A 27,091-nucleotide genomic window follows, 5' to 3' on the forward strand; every position below is an offset into this window, starting at 1 on the left:
AGTTTAATAGGAATGCACTTGGTGCCTTTTCTTGGTGAAATGGGGCTGGGAAGATTGCAATTAGTGCAAAGCGGTTTTTTGGTCTTATGCTAACTACCCAGCTTGCCACGCTGATCAACAGTGCGGTGAGCTGGTAAGATCGTAGTCGACAACTTCAGGAAAATGAGGTGGGAAGGGGAATGGCAATTTCAAGGAAGAAAAAACACTTTGCTAAGCTTTGACGGGAAGACTAAGTAAGGCTCCCCTGCATATTAACTTCGCAGGGTGTGACTTTCCCTTTAGATGGTTCCTTGTCTGGCAGTCGGTGAGTGGGGGGCGGAGGAGACAGACAGACAGACATATGAGGAACTTCACAGCAATAGGTAGGGAGACCACAACTGTTACTGTATGTGTGGGGCAGCATGGGGGTTGCTCCCTAACCCGAAACCTGGCAGGAAAGTATGTCTGCTTAGCTCGGCCTCTAAGCAAAGCTATCAATGTGGTTTCCTTCTGTGTCTCCCTTCAGCTACTGGGTTCGCCAAGACTAGGGAAACCTAGCTGGGAAAGCTACCTAGCTGATCTGAAGCCATCAGCTTCATGAAAATAATTAAAATGCCAACCTGCCTGAGAGCAAGTTGACTACCCATCCCTTGTAGCACTTCAAATTTTTAAAAATGTTAACATTTGATCCAACCCTAATCCACCCACTTTAGTGGTGGTGGTGTTGGTAGGGGGTGGTTTAAAGTTCATCCCTTTATCTTGGCCTCCTTCCACTTCAATCTGCTGAATTGTCTCGTCCTCAAGTCTTGTACCTTCAAATCTTTATACAGTTGTTTGTTGCTCAAATAATTTCATTTTTCAGATCTATGTTAACAGCATTAATTTTGTCTGCTTCTGGTTTCAATGCTAAATCACATTAGCAGGTCAATCAAGTTCATTCCTCTGCACATTGCCGAGACTAATCCTATTCCCTTGCTTAATTGGAATATTCTTCATATTTATCCTTTTCAAACTTCAATCTAATTCCCTCTTAAAATAAGTTATAAGCCCTGCTTCAACAACAGTTTGGTGACAAAAAATTCCAAACTCAAACCACTCTGAAGATCTATTTCTTAACTTGCTTTTAATTCTGTGATTATATTAAAATTGTGACTCTCTCACTGATCAGAGGAAATAACTAATCTCCATTTACCTCATCCGGAAGACCATCACCAAGTCACTTTGACCTCCAAACCTTTATTTTTACAAAATGCCCACATTTCTGAAGCGTGTCTTCCTAACTTGTGCTCAGTAACATCTCTATGAACTCACACCTGTACCTTTTTCTCATATCCTTCTTGTAATATAAAAATTTTAAACGTGTAATGCACGATTCTTAATTTATTCTTACTCTCTAAATGCATTACCTCATACTTTTCTACACTGAACAACATTTCCTATCCCTCTGCCAATTCTGTTTGCTTGCCCTCTGCAGTCTTTCAAACCTACATACACAGTTAAAAGAAATCTCCAGCCTTTAAAACTATATAGGCGGAATTCTCCAGCTGTGCTGTTCTAAAAGCTGGAAATTCTTGGCTAAAATTTCACTTGCGGGCGGGATGAGAGGATTCCGGCCTATGTCTTTGTTCCCATAAAAAGATTGAACATAGCTGCATTTCACCCAGTTTTTTGGAATAGCTTTGAGTGACAGAATATATAATACCATGCACCTGTAAACTCAGCTGATCCCTCTAAGGTTGTCTCAATCAACAACCGTTCTTCAAAAACAAAAAGGAAAGAAAACAACTTGCCAAATATATCGTCCTTTGCAAGTGCGTAAAGAATTCGGGAAGCTCCAATCAGATTGCTCATCGAAGCTGATAAAGTTGAAGAGTAGATTCCAATGATGACGAAGGGGTGCCAGACATTAATGTCTTTGAGGAAGTCATAATCATTTTGAAGCAGCAATCTTAAAAACAATAAGAGAAAGAAAATCATACTCAGATGCTCGGGTGGAATTCAATCTCAGATACCAAATAAACAATCTTGTCCGGTGAAAAGCAAAGTTAGAAACATAAGAACATAAGAAATAGGAGCAGGAGTAGGCCATCTAGCCCTTCGAGCCTGCCCCGCCATTCAATAAGATCATGGCTGATCTGTTGTGGCTCAGTTCCACTTTCCCGCCCTCTCCCCATAACCCTTAATCCCCTCTCTTATCAAGAACCTATCAACCCGCTTCTTAAAAATATTTAGCGAGGCAGCCTCCACCACTTCAACGGGCAGAGAATTCCAGAGATTCACCACCCTTTGAGTGAAGAAGTTCCTCCTCAACTCCGTTCTAAACCGCCTCCCCTTTATCTTGAGGCTGTGCCCCCTAGTCCTACTGTCTTTTTTGAGCGGGAAGAGTCTCTCCACCACAATGGGCAGAAAAATGCCTGGCACATAAGCTTGGATTGGGACAACTTCCGGACAGTTCTGTAAACAGGAGGCCGGAATTCTCCGGCCATTTCACACTGCTGCCCAGAGAGGGCGGTGAATTCAGTGTTCGGCCAAATCTCCGTTCACTACAGCGGGACCAGAGGATCCCACTGGTTGAGAGGCTGGAGAATCCCACTCAGATGCAAGTTTGGACCGAGTCAAAGACACGAGGAATGACCGTCTGGAGCAATTTTGCACTGCTGTTCCACTGACTGCTTTGAACAATAATTTCCTCCCTTCTCCCTCTAAGGCAGACAATTCCACAGGCACTAGGTCACCCTTTATATCTTACCCATGTGACTGTTGTTCAAAACGTGATCCACAGCAGAAGATGCAAGTGGACCACACCTAGTTTGTCCTCTCCCAACTTCCACACTAACCAGCAAGTGAGTTGGGGTGGCAGTCGGAAACAGAAACACCAATCGCTGGTTATTTCTTTTGCTAACTTGGGGTTCCAAGGCCAATTGTATCCCTCCTGGCTATTATTCCCATTGCAATTAGGTCACTCAATAGATCAAACAAACAAACACGAACCTGATAGCTCTTGATTGGTATGGATTAACTGTCACTGCTTTTAGAACTATCTATCTATTAAGGGAACTAATTACCTAATGTAGTAACAATCTTAAATTTTGATGGAATAAAATTATGATGCACCAATAAATCATATTATATACGAGCAATGTTTATAAAGCATCTAATCTTGGCATCAGAAGCCACCTTTAGATTAAATATATAGGGGGTGCATGGAATGACACTGTCATACGGTTGGCAAATCCGGCTCAGTTATTTTACTTTGGAAAACCTTCCAATCTTAACCAGAATGCCTTAACAAGCCATCAAAAGAGCTTAAAATAATTGCATCTTCCAACTTCAGTTCTGAAATGCTACAGGTCAGCATTTCTAAGTGCAGCTAATAAAACTAATGAGGCACACAAGGCACATCCAGGAAAGTGGAAGTATGCCATTCAATTTTCATTATCCTATTTGTGCATCTAAAATTTCATGTATCCAGTCTCCCACGTGGCATGCATACTTATGAACAAAAGGTTTTCATGACAGGCCATCTAAAAAATGATTCACAATTACTGTAGACATTCAAAGCTGCACGTGTCCCCAAAATTGGTTTTCCAACTGGACTGTTGCTTGAAGCTAAATATGATAAAAAAAACTCCAATGTTCTTTTGTTTAACAAAATATATTCTACACATCACTTTGTGATTTTATTTATTGCACAAGACATTTTTCAGGCACAATGCTTCCTGCAGAAAATAAATGTCTGCCTCAAGAGTTATAGACAATATAATGACCGCGGCTCAAAGTAACATTTTTCAGACCTTTCGCACAACCTTGAAACCTACTTTCCCCATACAAAAAAAAACATTATTTTGGTTAATGCTTTTTCAACCTCTGTATAACTAATTAACTCGGAAAAAAAGATGACATTTATTTTCAGGGACAAAAGGTGGAAGTGTTGCCAAAACTGCTGCCTGCATTCATCCACATAACATTTCAGCTGCAGAAAGAAAAATAATTGGGTGTGAAGTGCTTTGGGATATTGAGAATGTGAAAAATTACTAAATTAACGCAAGCTCTTCCCCGCTTTTCTTTCGAACATTGCGAAGTAAACCGATAGTGAAATATGAAGTTCTCTTTGCAGAAATAGAAGAAACCAGTTTGGCTTGAACCCACAATAATGAAGCAAAACGAAGATAAACCCTAGTGAAATGTAATTGATCAGTGTGGTGAGACGGTAAGATCACGGGAAGGGTGAAAAACCAGGTTTGAGCCCCGTTTCTCAACTCTCGCAATATTACCGGTCCTGTTAAGCTGGCGTAATCCCGGGCACAAGGCTGATTTAATCGCTTATAAGTTCCGTTGAATATGATTAGCGAGCCCAGGACACAATCATCCAGGCTCACTTGCCTTATCGTCCTCTCCGGTGGAGGTCCTTACCGTCAAGGATCACATATGGTCCCCCGCCAACAGGGTCCATATGTGATGGCCTCATTGGTGGAACCAGCGATCATTGAAGGCCCCCCCCATCTCCACCAGGTAGTTGGGGGCAGGAATAGACAGTACCCCTTGGGCAGTGCCAGCCTAGCCCTACAAGCCTAAGACACTGGCATGCCAACCTGGCATCTAGACACTGCCCACTGGGCACCAACCAGTGCTAAGGAATGGGGCCAGGCCTGAAGGGGAGGCAGCGCATGGGGGCTGCGCATTTTGCAATCTGCTAGGGCAACAACTGACTTGGGTTGGGGGGGGGGGGGGGGGGGGTGTGGTGGTGGTGGTGGTGGTGCCGCAAAGTCCAGAGGAAGTGGCAATCTCCCAATGCACGATGCGCTGTGCTATATGCGCAACATGCACAATAGCGTCCTGTAGCAGCCAGCACCCCAGCATGAATGGACTCCATCCACTCCCCTACTGGTGAGAATCACACTTTGCCTCATTTATTTTTCCCAGCGTCATAAAGTAGGGAGGTCTTGCTGCAGCTGTATAGGGCATTGGTGAGGCCGCAGCTGGAGTACTGTGTGCAGTTTTGGGCGCCGCACCTGCGCAAGGATATTTTGGCCCTGGAGGGAGTGCAGAGGAGGTTTACTAGGCTGATACCGGAGTTGAGGGGATTGAGCTATGAGGAGAGGCTGAATAAACTAGGCTTGTACTCGTTAGAGTTTAGAAGAATGAGGGGAGATCTCATTGAGACGTATAAGATGATGAATGGGATGGATAGGATAGAGGTGGAGAGACTCTTCCCGCTCAAAAAAGACAGTAGGACTAGGGGGCACAGCCTCAAGATAAGGGGGAGGCGGTTTAGAACGGAGTTGAGGAGGAACTTCTTCACTCAAAGGGTGGTGAATCTCTGGAATTCTCTGCCCGTTGAAGTGGTGGAGGCTGCCTCGCTAAATATTTTTAAGAAGCGGGTTGATAGGTTCTTGATAAGAGAGGGGATTAAGGGTTATGGGGAGAGGGCGGGAAAGTGGAACTGAGCCACGACAGATCAGCCATGATCTTATTGAATGGCGGGGCAGGCTCGAAGGGCTAGATGGCCTACTCCTGCTCCTATTTCTTATGTTCTTATAAGATTTGATTTTTTTCTCTCGCCAAAGAAAAGGGTCTGAAACTCTCCAGTTGTCACACACACTTCATAGTTAGAGTGTTTTGGTAAGATCACCTCCAGGCTTTCTGAAATACCATCAATGTAAAAACAGATTGCATGGAATTATTATTACTTTATTCTTAATTGTGAAACATAATATTTGGCCAGTGTAATTGAAGGGTAACTTCCTAAGTGCTGTAAAAGCTATGAAAAATTGAGTTTGATCTTACTGAAAAGAAACAGCATTTCCATAATGCACTGTCATTGATGCCCTTAACCATTACTTTTAACAACCTACTGCATCTTGCTCATTAACTACCTTTCAAAAATTTGCCATAGTAAATGGAATTTGGTATGGTGATTTTATTAAGGGTGATAATTGTTAATGCAGTGCCGATCATTGTTTCGGCCTCCAATGTGAACCATTTAAATTGTGGAGAGTCATTCCTTCAGTTGCCAAATTGTTCTTAGAGATTATACAAATGTCAAATTATAAATTTAACAAAATGTCTTATTTTTCCATCTTTTTGCCCCCCTCCTCAACAGCTTCCTTTCCTTTGCCTCATTTCTCTTTCTGTAACCAGTTTGATTCTAATTTACTCTCATTTGCAGGTGCCTCTCCCCCGCACCCCCCCCCACTCCTTAAATCTCGTTGGTTAAGATACATGACTGGTTCCAGATGTCCCATTAACAGCTCACATTTTCAGAAAATTACAACAACTTTTAAAAACAGAATGGTGCCGAAAACTCTAATGGAGCACAGCAGAATGAAGGCAAAATACTGCAGGTGCAGGAGTCTGAAACACCAACACAAAAATGCTGGAGAATCTGACATTCCTGGTGACAGGTTGTCTACTAGTTTCCATTAAAATCAACCGACACCCACAGCTAACCTCGACTACAGCTCTTCACACCCTACATCCTGCATGGACTCCATCCCATCATGACAGACACAGACACAGACACAGACACAGACACAGACACAGACACAGACACAGACACAGACACAGACACAGACACAGACACAGACACAGACACAGACACAGACACAGACACAGACACAGCTAATTAAAAGACACAGCAGTTGAAAGACTTCAGTTACAGAAGCTAAATACAGGCAGATAAATTTGCATCACTTATGCATCTAAGTAGCCTGAGAAATTGCCTACGAGCTAGTTCGTCCATAAAAAGCTACCAGGCCTCAAGTGAATCGACTCAGAATAGAAGAACCAGGCAGGAGCACACAGACAGTGTTGTTCACCACTCTCGGGTCTCCAGATGTTGACAAGATTGTCCAAGACAAGTGAGGTAACTAACCCTATTCCAGCCATTCAGGAGGATGAGATCATACACATTCCTGGAATCATTAAAACTATGACCACAGCAGTGAAAAAGCAAAAATTATTAATAGAACTATATCCATGTCAGAAATAGATAGATCCAATCACCAAGATTGGTTACACCATACACAATGTAGTTTATCTAATTACACTAGGCTACCCCCCCACCCTGGCCACTTCAGGCCAACGATGTTAATAAGTCACAAGTCCACTAAAATGCGCTTGAATTCATGCAAATTTCTACTTTAAAAACAAGGTAGTTAGCCAGATGCCAACTTATTAACTTGCTAAAAGTTTGAATAAACATGCAGCAGTTTAATTTGCATTTACAATTCACAGACCAACTAGAGTACAGTATTTTGAACTGAAACAAAGATTTATGCCATACGAAGTAAGGTTTGTTGAAAGCTAAACAAAGGGCGTTAGTTGAAATATTGATGAAAGACTGTAAAGAAATTGTATATGTACCACAGCAAACCATCACTACTATTCTTTGAAGGGTCTAGTTTGAATTAGAAAAAAAATAGCAATTCGCGATTAAACCCCATTTATCAAATGATAATGGAGCTCCTTCCAAGATAGCGTGAAAAAATTGGGTTACAAAAGGAGAGATTTAGGAGTAAGGTGCTGTTGTATTTATCCTGAATACACTTCTTTGAATTGAGGACAGCTTCATTCCTTACAACCGTTTATTGTTTAATCCTATACAGAAAATCTGTACTCATCCCTGACGTTTGCCCAACCAACAAATAAAAGAGAGATTGACATTTATGCAAGTGCGCATAAATTTTGAAATTACCAAAAACATTATACAAAAAAGCAAATGGAAGCAAAATAAACAATGTCACCACAACCTTTAATAGCTGAGATTAATAACATTTAGAGTTTGTGTCAGAGACAGAAGCAGAGAGTCAGAAGCAGAGGGGGATGGGGAGTGAGAAACAGGGAGACAGAGTGTTGGGGGGAGGGGGTCGAGAGACAGAGCTTGACGAGGAAGGGAGCCTGTGTGTGTTTGGGGCAGGGGGAACCCTTAAATACCAGTTGGCCTATGAAGTCAGGAGTGGGTCTGATTCAAGCCCTTAAATTTGCTTTTCAGTGAATGAAATGCTAAGGTGGAGTAAATGTTGGCACACGGGACCATCAAACCTGACTCAGTCTGTACAGGAGAACTGTGGTCAAAATATCCAAGGTGAGGCATGATCTCATTTTATTTCAGCAATTGAAATCAATACCTATTTGTCTGAAATGACACTGATGGATTTCTTCTTTAATTTATTTTTCATAAAATTGAAGGCAGCAAGCTTGATCTGCAAAGCAGTCTGATAGTCGTCAACGGTACAACGATGCAAGAGCCACATCATGTTTTGGAAATCTCAGAGGAGGGGTGGGACTTGGTGAAATCCATCAGTACTAGATTATAAATTAAATCAGTTGCAGGCAACTTTAATTTGCTGCTCTTCCCAGTGTTGCATTGTTCAGTGTGTCCCCACCTCCTCCTCTTGTTAGTCACAATATGTAGGTAAGGCTTACATGGCTATCTGGCAGTAAAGCAGAATTACCCTGCTACTGGAGCACACCAAACTATTTAACTAACCATTTGCAGCACTATGTAGCCAGCAGCTTTTGCTAGTTTCCGTTTCTCGCGGCACGACTCAATAGCATAAATAACTTCAGGTAGAAAGTCTACTTTGTGAATTCTGAATCAGACCCACTTCTGACTTCATAGGCCAACTGGAATAAAATATTCCAGTTCTTATTTTTAAACAATGCCACAGATCACTGTTCTAGAAAACCAAAAAATGAAATACAGTCAATGATCAATAATTAATCTGCATGCCCAGAAATGACAGTAAACATAAAACAGTTCCACACAGGAGAACAAAGGCAAACACTGCAGATTCTGAAAATCATATACTCCCTACAGCGCAGAGAATGCCATTTGGCCCATCAAGTCTGCACCGACTTTCTGGCAGAGTATCTTAGCCAGGCCCTCTCCCCTGTCCTATCCCTGTAACCCCACATAGCTAATCCCCTAACCTACACATCTTAGGACACTTAAGGGGCAATTTAGCATGGCCAATCCACCAGTGAGGAATGGGGAGCCCACCCCTCAGTGTTTTATGGTGTAGAGCAGGTCAGCTCATCTTTCCATTGTTGGATAAGATGATATCAGGGCAGCAATTAAACAGTAGCTCAAAACAAAAAAAGCACAACTACAACAACATTTTTGTCTCAAATATGAATCAGAATAATTTTGTGCTATGAATCAGTGTTTGATTTATGAATTCATTAGCATAAACTGTTTTACTACCATTTATCAATTGTTATCTCTAGCACAGAACAATAATCTCTCTCTCTCGCACCGCCTGACTGAATCTCCGATGATTATTACACGGTTAGCCTCAGTCACAGCCAAAGCTCCTGCGTGATTTGCAAGATTAACTGAACAACCCTTTTCCTCGTCAAGTAAACTAATTTTCTCAATATTTATCTCATTCACAGCTTCCAAAATCCACCCTTTCCACATGATTGCAAAACGAGTTTGTCAGATGACAAAATAAAAACACGTCATTTTACATTAAAATGTCATGTTCAAACATATGAATTTGGCACAAGAGTAGACCATTTGGCCCTTTAAGCCGGCTCTGCCATTTAATAATATAATGATTGATCACATTTTGGCCGCAAATCCATTTTTCCCTATCCCTGATAATATTTGACTTCGTTGTTAGTCAAAAGTTTATCTGTCTCTGCCTCAAAAATATTAAAGTATCCTGCCTCAACTGCTCCCCAGGGAAAGGAATGCTAAAGACTCACAACACTTGGCGAGAAAGGTTTTTATATAAAATGCTTGGAGGTAATCTATTTTAGAAGGAAGGACAATTTTAATAAGGCACTCTGAAATACTTCAGAACAAAGTCACATTATGCCCCAAATGAAAGATGTGCTCAATTTCACAAATTAGTCCAACATTCTGAATTAAAAATCAGGCTATGCTGGGGATTTGAACCCGAGGATGGGATTTTCTGGCCATACTCGCTCCAACACCAGGAAATCCCACCGAAGGTCAACGGCTCTTTGCATAGTCCATGTCTCACCCAGTATGATTCCTGTGGCAGGCAGCAACAGGAAACTTCTGCCCAGGGTCACCTATTTACACAGCAGACACTTTAACCAACTCAGAGAAAGCAAACAATGTCAACAGGTCTGTCAGCATTTGTGGGGAGAGAACAGAGCTCATGTTTCAAGTCTGGATGAAGAAGAGATGCTGTCAGACCTGTTGTGATTTTCCAGCTTTTTTTTTTGTTTGATTCCAACATCTGCAGCAATTTGCTTTTATCAAAAGAGAAAATAAACTTTTCTTTAGGTCCAGCTTTGTTACAATAGTGCAGCTAAAATTAGTAAGTATGATCTAATAGCCATTACAGAGATATGGCTGCAGGGTGACATAGATTGGGACCTGAATATTGAAAGGTCTGTGACACTTATGGCACAGTGGTTAGCACTGCTGCCTCTCAGCACCAGGAACACAGGTGCAATTCTGGCCTCAGGTCACTGTCAGTGTGGAGTTTGCATTTTCCCCCATGTCTGCGTGGGTTTGCTCCAGGTGCTCTGGTTTCCTCCCATAGTCTGAAAGATGTGCAGGTTAGGTTGATTGGCCATGATAAATTGACCCTAGTGTCAGAGGGATAAGCAGGATAAATGTGTAGGGTTATGGGAATAGGACCTGGGTGGGATTGTGGTCCATGTGGACCTGATGGGCCAAATGGCCTTCTTCTGTACTGTAGGAATTGCATGACCTAGGAAGAACAGGCAGAACAGTGACTCTGTTTATTAACAATGGAATTAGCACAGGAGGGAAGAATGACCCAAGATCAGGAAATCAGGATGTAGAAGTTTTTATTGAGATAAGAAGTGATAAACGCAATAAGTCACTTGTGGGAGCGTTGTACCAGTCCCTTAATTGTAACTATAAGGTAGGACAGACAATAAAAAGGAAGAGATAATGAGAGCTTGCCAGAAAAGAAAGGTGATAATTTTTAGAGGCTCTTAATCTGCAAGCAGATTGGAAAAAATCAAATGGGAAAAGGTAACATAGATGAGGGATTTATAGAATGTTTTAAAGATAATTTCTTAGAACAGCACATCCTGGAACCAACCAGAGGGCAAGCTATACTAGACTGTCACAAGATAAGATTAATTAATAACCTGATAATGAAAGCCCCCCATAGCTGGTAGCAATCATAACGTGACTGAATTTTACATTCAGTTTGAGGGTGGGAACAGTGCGTATAAGCGAATATTTCAAACTCAAACAAGGCCATGAAAGTGGAACTAACTAAAATGAATGGGCAAATATGAAAGTGATAGATCAACAGAGGTTCAGCGGCAGGCACTTAAAGGGACATTTCAGGAATATACAGAAAACACATTCCAATGAGAAAGATGAAAAATCTGAAGTTAAATTACAAAAAGGTTAAAGAGAGTGGCCAGAATTCTCCGATCTTGTACACCCCGCTACTGCTGCCAGCGAGAATGGAGAATTTGGCACTTAGCCAAATCTGTTCCCAGTAGTGGGACCAAAGTATGCCCATTACTGGTGAGATTAGAGAATCCGGCCCAGCATTAAACTTAACGAGAAAATATATATTTGCTCAAAGACAAATGGTAGGTCAGACGATTGGGAAGAATATAAAGAACATAAAACGCGACAAAGATTGTTAAGGAGGGAAAACCTAGAAGACAAGAGAAAGCTATGTAATATATAAAAGACAGATAGCAAGAGTTTTTATAGATATTTACATAAGAAAAAAATTAAAGTGACCATTGGCCATCTGTGGGGAATTGGTGATGGAAAGCAGGGATATGGCGGATGAATTAAACAGGTATTTTGCATCTGTCTCCGCTATAGAGGACAGGAGAAACATCCCAGAAATAGCTGTATATCGAGAAATGGGAGGGAGGAGCCCAGGAAAATTACAATCACAAGGGAAGTGGCGTTGAGCAAGTTGTTGATCTGGTGGGCTGACAAATCCTCTGGTCTGATAGACTTCACCTGAAGATCTTGAAAGAAATGGCTAATAAGACAGTTGATTCACTGGTTTTTATTTCCTAGAATTCCCTACCTTCAGGAAGATTTAATAGATTGGAAAATACCAAAATGTAATTCCTTTATTCAAAGGAGGGAGGGAGACGGATAGCAGGCCAGTTAGCCTAACATCTGTCACAGGGAAAACATTAGGAGCTACTATTAAAAGATGTTACAGCACAGCATTTGGAAAAACTCAAGATAATCAGGCAGAGTCAACATGGTTTTGTGAAAAGGAAATCATGTTCAACCAACTTATCAGAGTTCTTTTGTGGAAATAAGCTGCGCTCTGGATAAAGGGGAACTGGTGAATGTACTGTAGTTATTAAATGCCTTCTGGCAACTTAAGGCACCACATCAAAGATTGCTTCTTAAGGTGTCGGCACCATGGAGATTGGCTAGTGAACAGAAGATGAAGAATTGGCATCAATGGGTTTTTTCCTAGATATAGACAGGTTTAGCAAGTGGCCAAGCAACCTACTCCTGCTCTTAACTTGTATATTCATACGTAGGATGTGATAGTCCAGCATTTTTTTTTAAATGCAATGAGTTGTATATCTGCACTTCATTTGGATTCTGTCAGTTGGAGAGAAAGAAAGAAAAAAAGGATGCTGGAATGAGTCACCCTGAATTGCTTTTATTGGTCCCCGCTGGGGGAAGAACTGAAAGGATGTGACAATTGGTGTGCCACATGGATCAGGGCTGCAGCCTCAAGATTTTACAATTGATATAAATGACTTAGATGAAGGGACTGATGGTATGAATGCTAAATTCGCTGATAACACAGATAGGTAGGAAAGTGAACTGTGAAGAGGATGAGGGAGGCTATAAAGCAACATAGATAGGTTTAGCAAGTGGTCAAAAATCTGGCAAATGGAACATTATGTGAGAAAATGTGAAATTGTCCATTTTGGTGGAAAGAATAAAAAGCTTAATTATCTCAATGGCGAGATTGCAGAGCTTTGAAGTGCAAAGGGACCTGGGTGCCCTGATCAATAAAAGTATATAGGTACAGCAAGTAATTAGGAAAACTAATGGAATATCATTTATTTTGATAAGAATTGATTATAAAAGTAGGAAGGTTATGTTTCAGTTGTACTGGGCCACATCTGGAGAATTGTATATAACATTCATCTCTTTATTTAAAGGGAGATGTAAATGCTTTCAAAGCAGTTCAGAGAAGGTTTACTAGACTATTACCAGGAATGAGGAGAGGGTGGAGTGACTGGCTTTCTATCCACTGGAGTTTAGAAGATCAAAGCTTTTAGAATGCTGAGGGTTACTGATAGGATGGAGGTGCAGAGGATGTTCTTGGAGAACCTGGAACTCGGGGTCACTGTTTTAAAAATATGGTGTTGCACATTTAAGATAGAAATTAGGAGATTTTTTTCCTTGAGTCTCTCAGGAACACTCTTCTTCAAAAAGACAGTGGAAGCAGAATCTTTGTATGGCAGAGGTAGATAGATTTTTGATTAATGGGCGGGTGGGGAATAGGCAGAAATGCAGAATTGAGGTTACAATCAGATCAGCCATGACCTTATTGAATGGTGGAACAGGCTTGAGGGGCCAAGCAACCTACTCCTGCTCTTAATTTGTACATTCATATGTAGGATGTGATAGTCCAGCGTTTTTTGTAATGCAATGAGTTGTATATCTGCACTTCATTTGGATTCTGTGAGTTGGAAAGAATGAACGAATTGTTTCACAGTAAAAGATAGGATGCTGGAATGAGTCACCCTGAATTGCTTTTATTGGTCCCCACTGGGGGGAGAGCTGGAAGTATTAATAATTAGGTAGGGGAAAAATACTACATCGGGGTCTCTTGGCAGTACAGAACTTGAACATTGTTGAAAAGAAAGACATGTTGCCAAGCTTGGGGTTGCCATTGCTTTCTTCATACAATCCTTCAGCAAGAGTCAACTTGTTAACCAACCAGTCAGCACCCTTTTCACCTGCAGTATAAATTGTGATTGATTGAAATTTGGTATTTTTGTTTGTCCTGATGAGTGCAAGATGAAAAACTTTGGCAACATGTCTTTCTTTGCCGAGTCCATAAAAGGGAAGAGAAATTTCAGTAAAATGGCAATTAATTCCTCCCCTCTACATTTTCCCATGGTATTAGTTAAACCAAATTCGACTGTCTTGGAAAGAACAAATGAGCAAAGGAAAGAAAACTCATGTTTTATGCCCTCTTGTGGGCAGTCCAAATAATACAATTCTTCCAAAACTGAAATCTGTGCTCTCACTGCACAGGACAATAAAGCCATTTAAAAATCAACCACCAATCCTTCAGGTTCCAAACTGCTCATAGAAGACAAAGTAAAATTTCATCCATCTTTTTCTTGAATCACAAACATGATAAAAGGAATTTATGCAAAGTGGCAAGCCAGATTTTCCCCAAATACTATAATTATTAATTCGAAAGTTCAAACCTCTGTGGCATCTCAGCTCATACCATGAATGTTTAACAAAAAAAAGTATTAAAATTTGGAGCTCATAATACATGATTAGTATTAATAGTGTAGTGAAAATACGTTGAGTCTTCAAAATATTTTATTTTCTAGAAGTTGTTTATTGGAGATAGATACAACTATATTGCTAAATTGGGCATTATGTAATCAAAAATAAGCTTCTTAGGATTTTTAATTAAATCCATCTGATGCCCATCACTTCAAACTTATAACTCAATTATTCTCATTAATGTTGGGCAATAACAAAGTACAGCTAGTCAATCAGGATGAGGGAAGGGTTGTGATACTTTAAGGGAACTGAACAAGATGGGATTAACTTTGAAACTTGAATTCAATACCAATGTAACAGCAAACAGAAACTGAAATCACCACAATGCTTGAAGTTCATTTACCCTTGTAATCTTGGATATGTTTGGTGTGTTTCAGATGGGCAACACGGTAGCACAGTGGTTAGCACTGCTGCTTCACACCTCCAGGGACCTGGGTTCGATTCCCAGCTAGGGTCACCGTCTGGGTGGAGTTTGCACATTCTCATGTCTGTGTGGATTTCGTCCGGGTGCTCCGGTTTCCTCCCACAGTCTAACGTGCGGGTTAGGTTGATTGGCCATGCTAAAATTGCCCCTTAGTGTCCTGAGATGCGTAAGTTAAAGGGATTAGCGGGTAAATATGTAGGGATATAGGGTAGGGCCTGGGTGGAATTGTGGTTGGTGCAGACTCAATGGGCCAAATGGCCTCTTTCTGCACTGTAGGGATTCTATGATACTACTCCTGAAGATGAGCTCTTAGCTCCCTGTGCCTTTAAGTATATTTGCATTTGCCTTTATCTGTCTGGGGCCAAAATGGTTGCACAGGGGTTAGCACTACTGCCTCATAGCACTAAGGACCCGTGTTCCATTCCAGCCTCAGGTGACTTTGTGTGGAGTTTGCACATTCTCACTGTGTCTACATGGGTTTCCACAGGGTGCTCTGGCTTTCTCCCACACTCCAAAATGTGAGAGTTAGGTTGATTGGCTGTTAATTTGCCCGTTAGTGTTGGGGGATTAGCAGGGTAAATACATGGGTTTATGGAGATAGGGCCTGAATGGGACAAGTTGTCGGTGCAGGCTCGATAGGCCAAATGGCCTCCTTTTGCACTGTAGAGATTCTATGACAACTTACTGCAGGCAGAACAATAAGCACAGAACCTTTTAAAGAATAATTCAACTAGTAGCCCCATTCCTGACCTCGATGGAATCCTCCTGGTCTTTGACAATAGCAGAGCAATATTAACATTAGAATTTATTCTACGCTTTAATAACTAACAAATCTGTTGACTAGAAAGTGAACAAGTAGATGATAGAAGTATAGCACTTGCTACATAATGCTAACTCTGAATAGTGGAATATAATAGTTCTCAATTAGTGCTAAAACTATGACTATAATTACTTTCATCCTGGAATTTTTTATATTACTACCCTCATTAACCATCAAAGCCAGTTTAGCTATCTCCTCTTCTGAAGCTCCAGTCAAGTAGCAGATCACATCATTATCTGATCGAGCTTTTGAAAAGCACATGCTAATAAATACCCATGAAATATCAAGTGGAACCAGCTAGTTATTTAAATAATAGTTGTTAATTTTGAAAACTGTCAGACACTGACATTAACCAATCACTTTTTATGTAAATTTGGTGCCTTGACACCTACTTTAAACAAACTACCTGGAGAGAAATTTAATCGTTGCAATATTATGTTGATTTATTCTGAATGGCTGAATTGGCTTTCAATTTCCCACATGGCACGACAGAATTATCAGTAGACAAAAAATACTCCATTTTTGTCACAATTCTCATTGATAATTTCAGAAGGCCCTGGATGAAATTACTTCCCGCCCGTCCCAAATTGAAGCAATAAAATTGAACAGGGAAGAAAGAAGGGGCAAGGATGATGGCCTACATTTATCAAGAACCTTCAATATAGAAAGCTCGAGTCCTGAGACAATAAGAGGGCCACCCAGGAGAGCACTTGATTACCTGAGCCTGCAAAAATCTGAATAAGGTAGAGATGCACAATGTTAGCAGTGGAAGCAACAGTGTCAACAAAAGCACCAAAGTTACAGAGAGTGTTCCAGCCTGAGACAGTGGCTAGGGAGCAAACAGAGTCAACACCAAAGGGCTGGAAATTGTAGAAAGAGCCAAAGACAATGGCTTCAGTCTCATCAATATTTTGCTGGAGAAAGTTAGAGCACTTCCTGGGCCAGACGTCAGGTAATTAAGACACCACCAAGGCAACGGAGCGATGTATGAGATTTGCAGTTAATGTTGACAAGGGATGACGGAGTGGAGGAAGCCAAGGATGGAATCCTGGAGAAACTCTGGAACTGAATATGCAGGAAAGGAATGAGGGGCTTTGTTACTGATGTTCTATGTGGCAATAGATATAGCACGTGGGGCAAATGGGATCAAACTTTATGGGGAGCAAGCAGGATTCAGATACGGAGTTGGACAATCAGCCACAATCGTAATAAATGGCATAGCAGGCTTGAAGGGCCAAATGGCCTCCTCCTATCTTCTATGTCTGTCTCCAATCAGATTGAAAATCAAATAAGACAGTACACTGAGCAAAAGAAAAGAAGGTAGTGTCAAAGGGAAAACGCACAAAGAAATGACATTGAGCATTTTGATTAGGGCCATTTCAGTGCCATGAAGGGGAAGAGGCCAAGCTGGACAAAAGAGTGGCATTGACAGATCAGTCCACCAGCAGATATAGCAAATTTTAGCTAGGAAAGCCAGTTTGAGAATGGCTTTCTTTAAGAGAGTCGGAGGCAGTGGTGGTGTTGATGATCTTGACAGGCAGGGAACCAAACCTACAGTGGGGAAATAATTTACAACATCAGCTAGTGTGGAGGCCATGACTTACGTGGGAGTGGGATCAGGCATATATTTTACAGGCAGGATAAATTTGGCTTGGCTAAGAGGGAGTTCTCAGTGCTTACCTCTCCACAGATGTTGCCAAAACTGCTGAGTTTATCTAGCATTCTGTTTTTATTTCAGATTTCCAGCATCTGCAATATTTTATTTTTACTTAAGTTATCAAATTGCGCTGTACATAAGCTTTGTGATAACAAGCCATCATTTATATGTATTACTGGAATGGTACGAAGTCTTTAAGTAGGCATCTCTAAGTGCCAAAATACTGTAATGCAGCTTTGAGAAAGATCATGTGGAGTTATAGCTGAGGCTCCAGTGAGTCTAGCATTATCAGTAAAGATAAGCCAAAACTGGGATGTTGATTGGCTAGAAAGGCAGTTTGAGGGCTAGAATTTCAAATAAAGGATACAAACAAAGGTTAGGTTCTTGTATGGAAGCCAGAAGAGCTCTTCTCAATGGTCAAGAATTTCACATAATTGGGTAGAAATCAATAGCTGTGTTGATACAGACGTACATACCTGCAAACAAAGATACTAGTACTTCAAAAGATTTTTGCACTTGCCAAGAGATAATGGCAGGACAGGACACTTGCTGGGCATTTGTCCAAAGATTTCAAGCCAGGAGTGGGCATCGGTCAGTCAATATGATTGTCTTGGTTAGGGATTACTATATGAACACAGAAGTGACTGAAGTTTGTGGTTAGCGCTGCTGCCTCACAGCACCAGAGACCCAGGTTCAATTCTGGCCTCAGGTGACTGTGTGTGGACTTTGCACATTCTCTCTGCCTCTGCACGGGTGCTCCAATTTCTTCCCACAGCCCAAAGATGTGCAGATTAGGTGGATTGGTCATGCTAAATTGCCCCCAGTTGTCAGGGGGAGCTGGGTAGGGTGAGAGCATGGGGTTATAGGGATAGGGCCTGGGTGGGATTGTGGTCAGTGCAGACTCAATGGGCTGAATGACCTCCTTCTACATTGTAGGATTCTATGATTCTATGAAGAAATAATTGCCGCAGGTTGAGGAGGACCATAAGTATCCAGTACAGAGATCAAAAATAGGATCCAGTATTGGGGATAAAGTATTTGCTTTCAAAGAGTGTGAATATTACTTGTTTAAAAAAATCTCTACTATAAACAAGAGAAAGCAAGAAAGAAAGAATGCTCAACAACTGTGGAGTGAGTAGCTTGAAAGCGTTCCACATTCAGCAGGCAGTTGTGAAGGGTGCAGCTTCAGCAGTTAAGGTGGAATGAAAGTTTTAGCAGTTAAGATAGATTGGGAAGTCGTAGGTTGAAAAATTCAAAAATGATTCACCAGAGTTGAAGACTTGAAGCTGTAAAGCGGTTTGTGTGTATATTAAACTGACTTAGTTTAGATCTCAAAAGGACATCAGTAATCAAGAAACCAGGTTCAAGGAACTAAGAAAAGAAGAGCCCAAAATCCTGAAATTTACAATAACGACAGACCAACGTGTTGAACTTGTGTACAGTCCCGTCTCAACTAGTGAAATGTCAATATTAATCTTTGTTGTTCATTAAACCTGTTACTTTGCATTCTAAATTAATGACTGTTCTTTTTGCGAATAAGGTTATTCCTTGACAAGAATTTTCTTACTCCAGGGTTAGAATCCAGATCGCAAAACATCCTTAACAGCATTGTGGGTGTACCTACACCACATGGACTGGCGCCATTACAATGACAGCTCACCACCTCCTTCTCAAAAGGCAATTAGGGATGGGCAGTAAAGGCCAGCCTAACCAGCAACCCTCCACATCTTGAGCAAATAAAAACAGTTCTGATCAGTCGGCAGCTGAAACAGAGAAGACTGCTTAACATTTCAAGTGAAGCCCTTTGACTCAGCACCTTGATAAGAGGGAGAGAAAAGGCTGAAGAAAGTCTTTGTAAAACAAATCTTTTTTTTTAAATTACAAGAGGAGTTGCCGCATTTAATTTTGATTTTGTCTCAAATAAATACTACTTAGTTAACATGAAGTAAGCATTCCTCATAAAACATTTTAAGATGTTAATGGAATTTCAACCGCCTTACCCACAAACTAGAGCAATAATCGATTTGTGGTGCAGCAGAATTTATTACAGAACAAATGAAGGTGACCCACATGAGATTCAGCGTATTATGTAAAAATGTAAGATACATTCATCAATTTGGGAGAGCTGGGTTTCTACGGCAGGGTCTAATTGCTCTGGAAGGTGGTGTATAAAAGCATGGAGGTTAAATGCTTTCTTCTAAGGGAGCATAATGATCTGACTGCATTGTGCTAAAATGACTGATGTACAGACCGAGTAACATTTCTTCTGTAATGGCTACAAGCTTGGAACAAAATAACCTGCTGTTAGTCACAAATTTGAAATAAATTCAACTTAAAAAAAGCATCTCAGTTTAGTTTAGTTTCACTAAAAGAATAACATTTCAAGTCATAAAAAGGTACTGTGCAAAATTGCTCAACCATTACATCCATTAATTTGTACATTAGGACTGCTGTGACCTAGTGAAAATGACTGCCCATTTCTGGAAATGCATGATCTGACTTCCATCGGCTCAGTCCTCCTTGGTACAATGTGAAGTCAAATAGACCAAGAAAAACCCAGTCCCAGTCTCAAAACAACTTGCATTTACATAGTGCCTTTCACACAGGAAAGCATCCTACTGCACTTCACAGGTCAAAAACCAAGCAGTCAAAAGTAGCCACGCACAGAGATAAACTGGAGAAGTACACCAGATCAAAGCTCAAACCAGCAGAAGCAGCTGAATGAATGGCATGAATTTAAACAATAAAGAAGTCAACTTAGTATACCTTAGCTGAAATGTTGAACGTAAGGCACAATGGCACTACAATATTCCTGGGCTGGGACAAAGAGAGAGCATGCAATGGAGATAAACATCTGTGCAGAGAGTAGGATAGCGGATAAGGTTAGCAACGAATACAGCATCAATTCTTCCTCTGCACCCTGCACTATAGAATAGCTTGTTCACACTCACTGCTGAACTTCGCATATGGATCAGTACTTCAATGGAGCATTGGAGATGAGCCAATACCTGTGGAACTCTTGTCTAGCATGAGTCACTGCTTTCACAAAGGCAAGAACAAGGAATAAAATGAGGGGAAGAGCTATTTCAATTTGCTCTAAACATTGATTGGTCCTTAATAACTTGATTTAATACAAAAATTTAATCCTGTTAATTAAAATGTTGTTTTAGTTCAAAAAAGGATATTTCTACTTTCCCATCAGCCCTATTTACCTCATCACTTCTTTCCAAAAGTAATTATTTTTCTAACACTGATGTCCCTAAAATTCAACCTCTTATAATCTTCGCTAGATGCTAAGCCTAAAAGGTTTATCATTCTGCCCCATCTAAGAAATACCTTGAATTATGCTTTATGTTGAAGGCACTATGCAAACGCAAGATCAGAAATGGGGGTGTTTGTTGATGATTGCACTGTGGTCAACCACCATTCAGAAATCTGAAGCATGCTGTGCCTGCTGCAGAACATTCAGGGCTGATGAGGTGGCGAGCAATAGTCAAGCCACACAAGTCCCAGCCAACTGAGCATCTCTAACAAAGAGAAAATCTAACCATGTTTCTTTTTGACATTCAATGGCATTACCATTGCTGAGTCTCCCAGTATTAATATCACTTACTGGAAATTAAACTGGACCAGCCATTTAAATACTGTAGCTACTAGGGAAACTAAGTTTTATTTTATTAGTTTTCACAAATTGGCTTACACGACAATGCAGTTACTGTGAAAATCCTCTAGTCGCCACACTCCGGCGGCTTTCAGGTAATATTGAGGGGAAAATTAGCACGGCCAAAGCACCTAACAAGCACTTCTTTCAGACTGTGGGAGCAAACCAGAGCACCCGGAGGAACTCACACAGACATGGGGGAGAATGTGCAAACTCCACACAGATAGTGACAGATTCTGCAGCGAGTGAATCATTGAGTTCCCAAAGCCTGTCCATCATCAATAACGCACATGTCAGGAGTATGACAGAATACTCTCCACTTGCCTGGATGAGCGCAGCTCCAACATTATTCAAGAGGCTTGGCACCTCTCGAGACAAAGCAACCCTTCTCAGCACTAAATCCACCATCTTAAACATTCATTCCCTTCACCACCTGTGCAAAGTGGTAGCCATGTGTACTAGTGACAAGGTTCTTTCAGTAGTAACTTCCAAACTCTGCCACCAAGAATAAAGGCAGCAGATGCATGGCAACATCACTAATTTTCTATCCAAGTCATACAACATCATTACAGGCAACATATCGCTGTTCCTTCACTGTCACTAGATCAATAATCTGAAAATCTCTCCCTAACAGTACTGTGGGAATACCTATGTTACATGAGCGGCACGGTGGCACAGTGGTTAGCACTGCTGCCTCACAACGCCAGGGACCCAGATTCGATTCCTAGCTTGGGTCACTGTCTGTGCAGAGTTTGCATATTCTCCCCACATCTGCATGGGTTTCCTCTGGGTGCTCCAGTCTCTTCCCACAGTCCAAACATGTGCGGGTAGGTGGATTGGCCATGTTCAATTGCCCCTTAGTGTCAGGGGGACTAGCGGGATAGATGCATGAGGTTATGGGGAGAGGCCTGGGTGAGATTGTGGTTGGTGGAGACTTGATGAGCCGAATGGCCTCCTTCTGCACTGTAGGAGTCTATGATTTACATGTTCTGCAGTGGTTCAAGAGATGCTCACATCCAGGAACAAAGGAAAAAAAAACACTAAAACTGGCCAGCAATAATCTTTAAGCAAACTATTCAAAGTCACAGAAATGTACCGCTTTAGGGTGCGAGAGCAACTGAAGCTATCCACCCTTGTACTCTGCAGTATAGAGATGTTCAGGTCCAGGTTCATTCATACAAGGCAGTTATGTTGTCAATATTCCTTCCAAATATACTGTTTGCAATGTATAGCTTATGATTACATAGTGGCATAACAACAGTTAAGACTACGTCACTGAACCATAGTTAATGGAGACAATTTTCTGTAACGCAATGAATATTAAATCAATTGATCATTTTTTCCAAGATATATAGCATATGTGTACGTACAAATAAATATTTTGTAAAGGGAATACGCTTGTTAGTGAAACTTTTAAGTGTATCCTGACCAGAAATAATGTTTAAATCCAGCAACTCTTGCCAAATATCATTAATCTTTTGTCTGCTGTTCAATTTTTTTTTAAATCTTGCATTCTTGTTATCAACTGAACTGACAGAGTGGAATTTTAACACAAACTCTGGGTGAATAAACATGTGCATCTCAAACAGCAGTGTAACTGAAGGTGCACAGGTTAATGTATAACTGTGTATGGCTCCCTCAAAATATGGCTCACTTTCTCCCAAACACTTAAAAAGGTGGCTTATAAGCAGAAGAATTAAAAAAAAGCACACACTTAATGTTTTCGCTTTGTAATAATTTCACTTAACCATAATCTCAAATAACAGAGAGCAGGCACATGGAGAATTTGTTTATTCATCAAAAGATTAGGACATTAAAAAAAATAAAAATTAGACCCACCTCTCACAGGTGCAGCTGATCATCAGAGATAAAATGTTATAAATGATGTACGTAAAGATTACTGCTGTAATAGTGCCTCTGGGAATAGAATAACTGGGGTTCTTTAAATCACCTGAAAATGACATCAAAGCAACGATTTACAACTTCAGTTAACTTTTTTTTGTAACCCAAACTTCATTGAATTTTTCATGATGCACATAAACAGACATTTCTAACCAGCAAATAGCATTTAACAAATGATTTAGCAACAAAACTGCCACTGCGGATTTAGCACTATAATAAACATTGTAATGCATACTCGGAACACTAAATCCTTACAAACTACCACGCAATAAATCTTGTTGATACCATGTTGTATAGATCGCAAGACAGTCAAAACTTAAGAACATAAGAAATAGGAGCAGGAGTAGGCCATCTAGCCCTTCGAGCCTGCCCTGCCATTCAATAAGATCATGGCTGATCTGTCGTGGCTCAGTTCCACTTTCCTGCCCTCTCCCCATAACCCTTAATCTCCTTGCCTATCAAAAACCTATCAACCCGCGTCTTAAAAATATTTAGCGAGGCAGCCTCCACCACTTCAACAGGCAGAGAATTCCAGAGATTCACCAACCTTTGAGTGAAGAAGTTCCTCCTCAACTCCGTTCTAAACCGCCCCCCCTTTATCTTGAGGCTGTGCCCTCTAGTCCTACTGTCCTTTCTGAGCGGGAAGAGTCTCTCCACCTCTATCCTATCCATCCCATTCATCATCTTATATGTCTCAATGAGATCTCCCCTCATTCTTCTATACTCTTAACGAGTACAAGCCTAGTTTATTCAGCCTCTCCTCATAGTTCAACCCCCTCAACTCCGGTATCAGCCTAGTAAACCTCCTCAACACTCCCTCCAAGGCCAAAACTTCTTTTTTCTAAATATGCCAGATAACAATGCAACTGCATAGAGCAGAAGCCTATTTTCCAAAATCTTTGAAATTCAAAGTAATAATTTAATTGATATGCACATTGTGCAATCAGCAAATTTATCAATACACTTCACACCCATATTGCTCTTTAAATATTTGTTTGAACCTTACCTGACATATTGGATCCAGCCATAATACCAGTGCATCCATTGAACATAACTGCAAATACGGCAGCAAAACTCATCATCTTGCCAGTTGTGTAATCTTCTACGTAGTCAGCTGCGATAGAAATAGAGACAACACAAACTGATTTTTGTTTTTTTTAAAAAGGATCTAATCCAAGTTTTAAAAAATCCAAATTAATTGGAATTTATGGCAGGGAAAATAAAAATCTCGCTTTTACTTTTCTTCATTCACAGCCTTCCTTCACACATAGTGCTATGGCTAATGCCATGCCCAATAAGGCCACTGGATGCAGGAGAAGTATGCCATTCAGCCCCTCGGGTCTGCTCTGCCATTCAATGAGATCACGACTGACGTATTCTTCAACTCCACTTACCCACCCTATTCCCATAACCCTCAATGCCCTTACTGATTAAAAATCTGTTTCACAGCCTTTCCGTCAGGAGCCATTTATTTTGCTTTTTAAATCATTTTCCCCCTTTGACCCCATTTGCTGCTTTTTTAATGCTTGTACACTCCTTTTTTGTCACACCCTGGATATCATTATCTAAATAACTGCCTTGCAATGCTACCACATTCTTCTGTTTTGTCAGCCTATGTATCATCTCTCGAGAACTATCCCCTCTATTTAGTTTAAGGCCATAGGGAGGCCATTTTAGCATGCATTATCCATGGGGAGACAATGGTGTCGAGGCAATGACACTGCACAAGTAATTCAGAGACCCAGGCCAATTCTCTGGGGGCACAGGATCAAATCCCAGTAATGGCAAGTGTGAAAATCATCTGGATCACTAATGTCCTTTAGAGAATGAAATCTGCCATCCTTACCTGTCTGATCTACATGTGATTCTAGACCCACAGCAACGTGGTTAACTCTTAACTGCCCTCACTTCAGTCATTCAGTTCAAGAACAATCACAGATGGGCAACAAATACTGGCCTCATCAGTAACATCCACATCCCATAAAAGATGGAAGTAAAAATAGAAGCAATAATGCCATTTTTCCCTATGCTTCCTGCTTAACCTATTGCCCAGTTACATGTCAAGTGTTTTTATGATCTTGGTTTCCTCCCACAGTACAAAGACTAGCGGGTTAGATGTACTGGCGATGCTAAATTGCCCTTAGTGTCCCAAGATGCGTGGGTTAGGGGAATGAGCAAGCTAAATACATGGGGCTAAGGGGATAAGGCCTGTATGGGATGTTCTGTTACAGAGTCAGTGCAGACTTGATAGGCCAAACAGTCTTCTTCTGCACTGTAGGTGTTCTATGATTCTAAAGACTTCAGACTCATCCAAGATTGAGCTGACAGCAAGTTGGAACAAGTTTGCACCTAAATATTTTGCAAAGTGACCAACATGGACAGATTGCTCTTGAATAAGCTCAGGGCCCCTAACAGAGCAGCATTCATCGAGTAAAATTCACTACTTGACTAAGGAAATGGACACACCCAAGTAAATCTAATAAATTTGCTTAAGCTTCTATGCTGCTCTCATTGCACCATGTGACCTATACTTGCAAAAATAAAGCACCAATTTATTGCCCTTTGGGAAACGTTTGTTTTGTAAAAAGAAACTTTGATCACCAGTAACTTTCATGTTAGAAAACTAATTTGTTTCCAAGAACTGAAAGAACGAAGAAAGCAGTTACTTGGTAGTGCAGAACTTGAATATGACTGAAAAGAAATTGATGTTGCCAATGCTTTGTTCTGCACTTATCAGCTACACTAACAACTAATTTAAGATAATCAGTCGCATTGATGACATGGCTCACTTACACTTGCTTGAAGTGACAATAGGGACCCTATTCTCTGCGAAAAAAAAGCTTTGCATCTTTTTCAAAAGTAACCAGGAGCTTGGGGAGCTCCATGTTATGCCTTGGCCAATTAGTTAAGTTGCCAACCAATCAGCACCATGTTTGCCTGTGGTATAAGTTGTTGTGCTTATCTGAAATTTGGTATTCTTGCATCCGTCCTGATGAATGCAAAACAAAAAGCTTTGGTAGCATGTCATTATTTTCAGCAATATACAGAAGAAAAGTTTCATATTGTCTTCTGCCTTCACAGCAGAAGGTCAATGAGCATTGATTATTTTCCGCAATTAGACCAAATACATGAAGTGTTGTGTACAAGTTTTGACTAATCATTTTAATAATAAACAAGCTGGAAATTATGCAAATAAGTGATCACAAAACACTGTTGCCCTAATACTGTTTCAATCTACATACATTTTGAATGAACTTACAATACTACTGTAGTATTTTTCAGATTAACTTACATGGAAGATTACTTTTCAGAGTCGACAGTTTAAATCCGGTGAATGAAGCCTCCGAGATGTTCCCCTCGCTCATTGTGATGTTAATAGATTTTGGTGACACTACAAAAAAGCTGATGAATATGGTGCCAAGTACCACAATAACAATAAGGAAGATTACGAAGGAGGCTTTTGCATAGATGTCGGCTCCAACCAAGCATACAAGAAGGCAGAGGATAAGAATGATTGTGCCATAGAGAAGTTCATACCAGTAGGAACTTGGAAGAATCTGCACGGTGCTTGCAGTTTGCCCTGCAAAAGAAAATGTTTCAATTAGTAATATATGACTCAAAGCTGACCTCTTGTAAAATCAGAGCTATATTTTAATCTCTATGGCACAGACAACTGTAATTATCCACAATGTGACATTCAAGATTTAATTGTCTCAAACAATATGACTGCTGTTTCTCTGTAAATCTGAAATTTCGTAACAGTAGAAACACAGCTCAAGGTATTGCTGTCATTGCTTTGGGGAAAGGACAGGGTGGAGCGGGGGAGGGGTGCACATGTTTAAGGACATACAGAGTCCCTACACTGCAGAAGGAGACCATTTGGCCCATCAAGTCTGCACCAACACTCTAACAGAGCATCCAACCCCAGCCCTATCCCCATAGCCAAATGTATCTAGCCCTGCTAATTCCCCTAACGCACTCATCTTGGGACACTAAAGGGCTTCTGTCTGGAAAGACATTACTAGTCTTGCCAGCAGTAAACAATGGAGATGTGGGATTGCTTTCTTATCCACCAGCAAGCTCATCCTGCCAATTCTAATGCAGGAATGACTCAAAAATAAATTACTGGTTCTTTCCCACTG

At 40.8% G+C, this 27,091-nt stretch overlaps 1 protein-coding gene across 2 annotated transcripts in view; it reads right to left on the reverse strand.

The window, feature by feature from the left end:
* LOC145341008 (solute carrier family 12 member 9) overlaps positions 1–27,091 on the reverse strand; it is a 90,139-nt gene that overhangs the window by 49,580 nt on the left and 13,468 nt on the right. For both annotated transcript variants that reach the window (XM_080185688.1, XM_080185687.1), the window contains 4 exons: positions 26,242–26,529; positions 23,956–24,063; positions 22,887–22,998; positions 1,770–1,927 (listed from right to left, as the gene is read on the reverse strand). In XM_080185688.1, coding sequence (XP_080041814.1) covers positions 1,770–1,927; positions 22,887–22,998; positions 23,956–24,063; positions 26,242–26,529 — 666 coding nt within the window. The remainder of the gene's footprint in view (positions 1–1,769; positions 1,928–22,886; positions 22,999–23,955; positions 24,064–26,241; positions 26,530–27,091) is intronic.

The sequence above is a fragment of the Carcharhinus amblyrhynchos genome, chromosome 3 (genome assembly GCF_965287045.1).
Source record: "Carcharhinus amblyrhynchos chromosome 3, sCarAmb.v2.hapA, whole genome shotgun sequence".
In the NCBI taxonomy this organism is placed as follows: Eukaryota; Metazoa; Chordata; class Chondrichthyes; order Carcharhiniformes; family Carcharhinidae; genus Carcharhinus; species Carcharhinus amblyrhynchos.